Source organism: Gossypium arboreum, chromosome 3 (assembly GCF_025698485.1).
Source record: "Gossypium arboreum isolate Shixiya-1 chromosome 3, ASM2569848v2, whole genome shotgun sequence".
NCBI classification, from domain to species: Eukaryota; Viridiplantae; Streptophyta; class Magnoliopsida; order Malvales; family Malvaceae; genus Gossypium; species Gossypium arboreum.
Window position 1 is genome coordinate 70,639,821 of NC_069072.1, and position 6,737 is coordinate 70,646,557.

The window sequence follows — 6,737 nt, forward strand, 5'->3', positions numbered from 1 at the left end:
AAGACAAAGGCTGAGGTCTCAAAACAATTTGAGGATCGATGCAAATGGTTGGAGGAAAAGTTCAAGGAGTTAGAGAATGTTGATCATTACTGTGGAATCGATGCAAAGAAACTGAGTTTGGTCCCAGACTTAGTACTTCCTCCGAAGTTTAAAATGTCGGAGTTTGAAAGATATAATGGAACCAGCTGCCTTGAGGCTCACATTACGATGTTTTGTTGAAGGATGACGGGGTATGTCAACAACGATCAACTGTTGATCCATTGTTTTCAGGACAGTTTGAGCGGGGCTGCAGTGAAATGGTACAATCAATTGAGTAGGACCCAAGTCAAGTCGTGGAAGGACCTAGCTCAGGCCTTCATGAAGTAGTACGACCATATAACGGATATAGCACCTGACCGGATCACACTCCAGAATATGGAGAAGAAGCCAAGCGAAAGCTTCCGGCAGTATGCTCAGAGATGGAGAGAGGTCACTACACAGGTCCAACCACCGTTGCTAGTAAAAGAAACAACCATACTCTTCATCAATACATTGAAGGCGCCTTTCATTACTCACATGTTAGGTAACGCAACCAAGAGTTTCGCGGACATAGTAATGTCTGGCGAAATGATAGAAAAGGCTATAAGATCGGGTAGGATAGAAGTTGAGGAGAACACGAGAAGGTCAACCCCGAAGAAAAGAGAGAATGAAGTAGGTAATGTGAGCTCAGGCTACACAAAACCTGCCACTATTAACCAGTCAATGGCGATAGTCACAGGCCAGCAGGCCTCACCAAGGCGGGAGCCTAACACAAGACAGAATACAGAGAAGTTTCAATTCACTCTCATACCAGTGACATATAGGGAGTTGTACAAAAGTGTGTTTGATACACATGTAGTGGCTCCTTTCCACTTAGAGCAGTTGCAGCTCCCATACCCTAAGTGGTACAACGCAAATACTTAGTGCGAATACCATGCAGGGATTACGGGGCACTCGATAGAAAACTGTACCTCATTCAAAAGGTGCATGGAAAGGCTTATCAAAGAAAATGTTGTAAAATTCGATGATACACCTGGTAAGGGAAATCCGTTGCCCAATCATACTGATAAAGGGGTAAATGCGATAATTGAGAATATGGAGAGGAAAGTTAAGCTAAATATTGCGGAGGTGAAAACCCCATTGAAGCTAGTTTGGAAGGAAATGAAGAAGAGAGGTTTAGCCCCGCAGGGATTGGAGGATAAAATCCAAGATACACGAAACTACTGTGAGTTCCATCATGAGAAAGATCACGAGATCCAGAATTGTATTGAGTTCAGGGCCCTAGTACAGGGTCTAATGGATAATAAGGAATTGGAGTTCCTCGAGTCTGTCGAAGAGGAGAATGTTTGCTCTCTAGGAGGAGAGTCAAGTGAAGAAGGCCGCAGAGCCAGCCGTCCAGTGATAATTATGTCGAAGCCCAGAATTAGTGAAGTAGAAGCAAGAGTTACACCAAGAGTTATAATCCAGAAGCCAACAGCTTCCCCTTATAAAGATAGCAATAGGGTACCTTGGAATTATAATTGTAGTATAGCAGTTCCAGAGAAGAAGGGTTCTATTAACACGTCAAACACAGAAGCTGAACCAGCAAAAAGGAAACCTGTCATGCTCAAGCAAGAAGTAGAGAGATCAGAACCACTGGTTAATGAGCCAGTAATGGAAAATGAAGCTAATGAGTTCTTGAAGTTCTTAAGACACAGCGAGTATAGTGTTGTGGAACAACTACACCAACAACCAGATCGCATATCTGTATTGGCTCTGCTGTTAAATTCAGAGGTCCACCGCAACGCATTGACGAAAGTGTTGAACGAAACCTATGTTGCAGATGACATTTCGGTTAAAAAATTAGATCGTCTCGTCAGTAACATAAGCGCTGACAATTTCATCTCCTTCAGCGATGATGAGATACCGCCAGGGCGTAGGGGGTCTACTAAGGCTCTGCATGTCACTACACGTTGCAAGGGGTATACGCTACCCGGAGTACTAGTTGATAATGGGTCCGCATTGAACGTATTGCCTTGGGCTACATTAAACCGTTTACCTATAGGCAGTTCCCATATGAAGACATGTCAGAACATAGTAAGAGCATTTGATGGCACAGAAAGAAAAGTAATGGGAAGGATAGAGGTACCTCTTCAGATTGGCCCAAACACGTACGAGGTAGATTTCCTCGTGATAGATATTAAGCCTTCCTATAACTGTCTATTAGGAAGACCTTGGATTCATTCAGCTGGGGCAGTGCCATCCTCGCTGCACCAGAAGCTAAAGATGGTTACTGAGGGACGGCTAATAACAATAAATATGGAGGAGGACATTATTGCGTCATATACCAGTGATGCACCCTACGTAGAGAATGACAACGAAGCGGTTGAATGTTCATTTCGATCGTTAGAGTTTGTAAACACAACATTTATAGCTGAAGGAAGCAGGATTCCGATACCTAAGATATCAGGGGCTACGAAAATGAGCCTGCAGTTGATAGTTGGGAAAGGGGCGTTACTTGGCAGAGGACTCGGGAGGCACCTCTGTGGACAAGTTAGAGTGCCAGTCTTGGTTGGCAAGTGGGATCTCTTCGGTTTGGGATTCAGGCCAGATGCAAGCCAAGTGAAGAAGGAGTTTGAAAGGAAACAAGAATAGCGGAAAGCGAGATTGAGTAGGACAGAGGTCAGGTGGGAACCGATGAACTTCCCCCACATTTCCCAAATATTTGTATCTGGAAGGTTTATTCATTCCATACAGAATAAGGTGAAAGAAGGAATGGCTAAAGATGTGATTGGAATTTGGAGCATCAACGCCACATTTGAAGAGGAAGTAATGGAAAGGAATTTATCAAGCATTTACCCGTATGAGCTTGGGAGTGTTTTGGATAACTAGACTGAGGAAGAAATTCCTGTAATATTTAGAGCTAACACAAAGTAATATTCAAAACCCACCTATTGTCTCCTAGCCTAGGGACAATAAGAATCTTTTGTGAAATAGGCTCATGTTCAAACATTATTATTTTCAATAAAAAATGCATTTTCATATATCGATTCGAGCAATTATTCTTTCTTCCTTTTCATTTCATACACAATTATACCATACAAAGGAATTATTCATTTCATTTTCTTTGGGTATTCTCTTATACTCATAATAGGTCCCCAGATGTCAACGTCATGGGTAATGCTGATGCGAGCCTGGAATCTCCTTTTGAGCGAGACATGTACTTTGAGGGATTTCAGGATTTTGAAGAGGACGAGGATTATGGTTTATCTTCCGATTTGTTAAGGATGGTGAAGCGAAAAGAGGAACAGATCTTGCCACACAAAGAGACTACTGAGATTGTGGCCCTAGAAGAGGGGAAGGAAGTTAAAATTGGCACTTGCGTTAACGAGAAAACAAGACAGAACCTCATTGAGCTGTTGTAAGAATTCAATGACGTCTTTGTATAGTCATACCAAGATATGCCTGGTCTAAGTACCGATATCGCAGTGCACCGTGTCCCTACAAAAAAGGAGTACAAGCCAGTTCAGCAGAAGCTCCGAAGGATGAGACCCGATGTAGCAATGAAAATAAAGGAAGAAGTCAAGAAACAGTTTAATGTCAGATTCCTACAGGTGGTCAATTATTCAGAATGGGTGGCCAACGTCGTCCTGTCCCTAAGAAAAATGGAAATGTACGGATGTGTGTAGATTACAGAGATTTAAACAAGGCCAGCCCAAAGGATAACTTTTCATTGCCTCACATAGACACTCTAGTGGATAATACGGCAAGCTATTCACTGTTCTCCTTCATGGATGGGTTCTGTGGGTACAATCAGATTAGGATGCATCCTGAGGACATGGAAAAACCCACATTCATAACTTTATAGGGAATATTTTGCTACAAGTTGATGCCCTTCGGGTTGAAAAATGCAGGAGCCACATACCAAAGAGCCATGGTAACCTTGTTCCATAACATGATGCACAAGGAAATTGAGGTCTACGTCGACGACATGATTGCAAAATCCCGAACTGAAGAGGAACATGTGCGAGTGTTGAGAAAATTGTTCCTGAGGTTGAGAAAATTCCAATTAAAGCTTAATCTATCAAAATGCACCTTCGGAGCTAGGTCCGAAAAGTTACTCGGCTTCGTAGTCAGTGAGAGAGGAATAAAAGTCGACCCTGATAAAGTCAAGGCTATACAGGAGCTGCCTCCGCCACGAACTCAGAAAGAAGTCCGAGGTTTCTTAAGGAGACTAAACTACATCGCACGGTTTATTTCGCAACTGACTGAGAAGTGTGACCCCATATTCCGTCTTCTTAAAAAGCACAATCATGGGGTATGGGATGATGAATGCCAAAAAACCTTTGAAAAGGTTAAACAATATTTGTCTAGTCCCCCAATGCTAACACCACCAAGCCCTGGTAGACCATTGATACTGTACTTAACAGTATTTGATAATTCGATGGGATGTGTGCTCGGTCAACACAATAAGACTGAGAGAAAAGAAAGAGTGATATATTACCTCAGTAAAAAATTCACTGAGTGTGAAATAAGGTATCCACCAATTGAGAAGCTATGCTGTACTTTGGTTTGGACAACACGAAGGTTGAGGCAATACATGTTGTACCATACAACTTGGCTAATCTCAAAGCTAGACCCTCTTAAATACATGATGGAGTCAACCGCTTTAAATGGAAGGATGGCCCGATGGCAGATTCTGTTCTCCAAATTTGACATAGTCTATGTAAACCAAAAAGCTGTGAAGGGGAGTGCAATAGCAGATTTCCTAGCCAGTAGAGCTTTGAAGGACTATGAACCTTTGAATTTCAATTTCCCCAATGAAGATTTAATGTATGTAGCAATCGCTGAAGGAGACATGCCTGAAGATCATTCTTGGAAATTATATTTTGACGGAGCATCAAACGCCATTGGAAATGGAGTTGGGGCAGTACTGATATCCCCAAATGGAGATCATTAACCATTCACTTGCAAGCTGGATTTTGACTGCACAAATAACATGGCAGAATACGAGGCATGTATCATGGGAATTCGGGCAGCTATAGACCGCGAAATCAAAGTATTAGAAGTGTATGGAGATTCTGCATTGGTAATTTATCAACTTAAAGGCGAGTGGGAAACGAGAGATCCCAAATTGGTCAGTTATCGAAAGTTAGTCCTGGAGTTAATTGAAGAGTTTGATGATATTACCTTTCTTTACCTCCCGCGAGACGAGAATCAGATGGCTGACGCCTTGGCTACATTAGCTTTCATGATCAAAGTAAATGAACATGAGAACATGAAGCTAATTCAGATGAGTATTTGTGAGGCTCCAGCTCAATGCTGTAATGTCGATGAAGAGGAAGAGAGAGATGATCATCCTTGGTATCATGGTATTTTACAATATGTGAAGAGCCGTGCGTACTCAGATCAAGCAACCGAAAATGATAAAAGAACATTGAGGAGGTTAGCCAGTGATTATGTCCTAGACGGTGAGGTCCTATATAAGAAGAGAAAGGATCAGGTGTTGTTAAGATGTGTTGACGCTGTTGAGGCAAAGAAAATTCTAGAGGAAGTCCATGATGGTGTCTGTGGGACACATACCAATGGTTTCACAATGGCTCGAAAAATCATGAGATTCAGATATTACTGGTCTACAATGGAAGGAGATTGCATCAATTACGCTAAGAAGTGCCATAAGTGTCAAATTTATGGAGACAAGATCCATGTGCCTCATTCACCCCTCCATGTTATGACTTCCCCATGGCCATTCTCAATGTGGGGCATGGACATCATTGGGCCAATTTCGCCAAAGGCTTCCAACGGACATCGATTCATTTTTGTGGTCATTGACTACTTTACCAAATGGGTAGAGGCTGCTTCGTACGCCAATGTCACAAAGTCAGCGGTCAGCAAGTTCTTGAAGAAGGAGAGCGTATGTCGTTATGGTATGCCAGAAAGAATCATATCTGACAACGCGTTGAATCTGAACAATAGCGCAATAGCAGAAGTCTGCAGTCGGTTCAACATTAAACATCACAACTCATCACCATATCGCCCGAAAATGAATGGGGCAGTTGAGGCAGCTAATAAGAATATCAAGAAGATTGTGGGGAAGATGGTGGAGACTTACAAAGATTGGCATGAAAGCTCCCATTTGCCCTTTATGCTTATCGGACATCTGTCAGAACTTCTACCGTGGCAACACATTTCTCATTGGTTTATGGGATGGAGGCAGTTTTACCTATTGAGGTTGAAATCCCTTCTCTCCGAGTTTTATCAGAGATGAAGTTAGATGAAGCAGAATGGATCCAATCTCGTTACGATCAACTAAACTTGATTGAAGAGAAGAGGCTGAAGGCTATTCGTCATGGTCAAATGTACTAGAGGAGAATGATGCGAGCCTACAACAAAAAAGTTCGCCCCAAGATGTTCCATGAGGGAGACTTAGTATTGAAAAAGATTCTCCCTATGCAAAAAAATTTCAGGGGGAAATGGATGTCAAATTGGAAAGGACCCTATACGGTAAAAAAGGCCTTCTCTGGAGGGGCATTGATACTAGCAAAGATGGATGGCAAGAGCTTGCCTAACTCGATAAATTCAGATTCTGTCAAAAGATATTTTGCTTGAAGCAGTTGAGGTGAAAACCCGTAAAGGGCGCCAAAAAAAAAAAGGAGAGGCCAATGTGAAAACCCGTAAAAGGGCATCTTGAGACCAAAGGGGTTTTGAATTGAAAACCCGCAAAGGGCAATTCAAATTTC

The 6,737-nt window shown here is 42.3% G+C and overlaps 1 protein-coding gene across 1 annotated transcript; it reads left to right on the forward strand.

Moving 5' to 3' along the window:
• Positions 1-1,005: 1,005 nt before the first annotated feature.
• On the forward strand, positions 1,006-2,652 carry LOC108471492 (uncharacterized). Its single transcript, XM_017773103.1, has one exon. It carries the CDS (start codon positions 1,006-1,008, stop codon positions 2,650-2,652), a length of 1,647 nt encoding a protein of 548 aa, XP_017628592.1.
• The last annotated feature ends 4,085 nt before the right edge of the window (positions 2,653-6,737 follow it).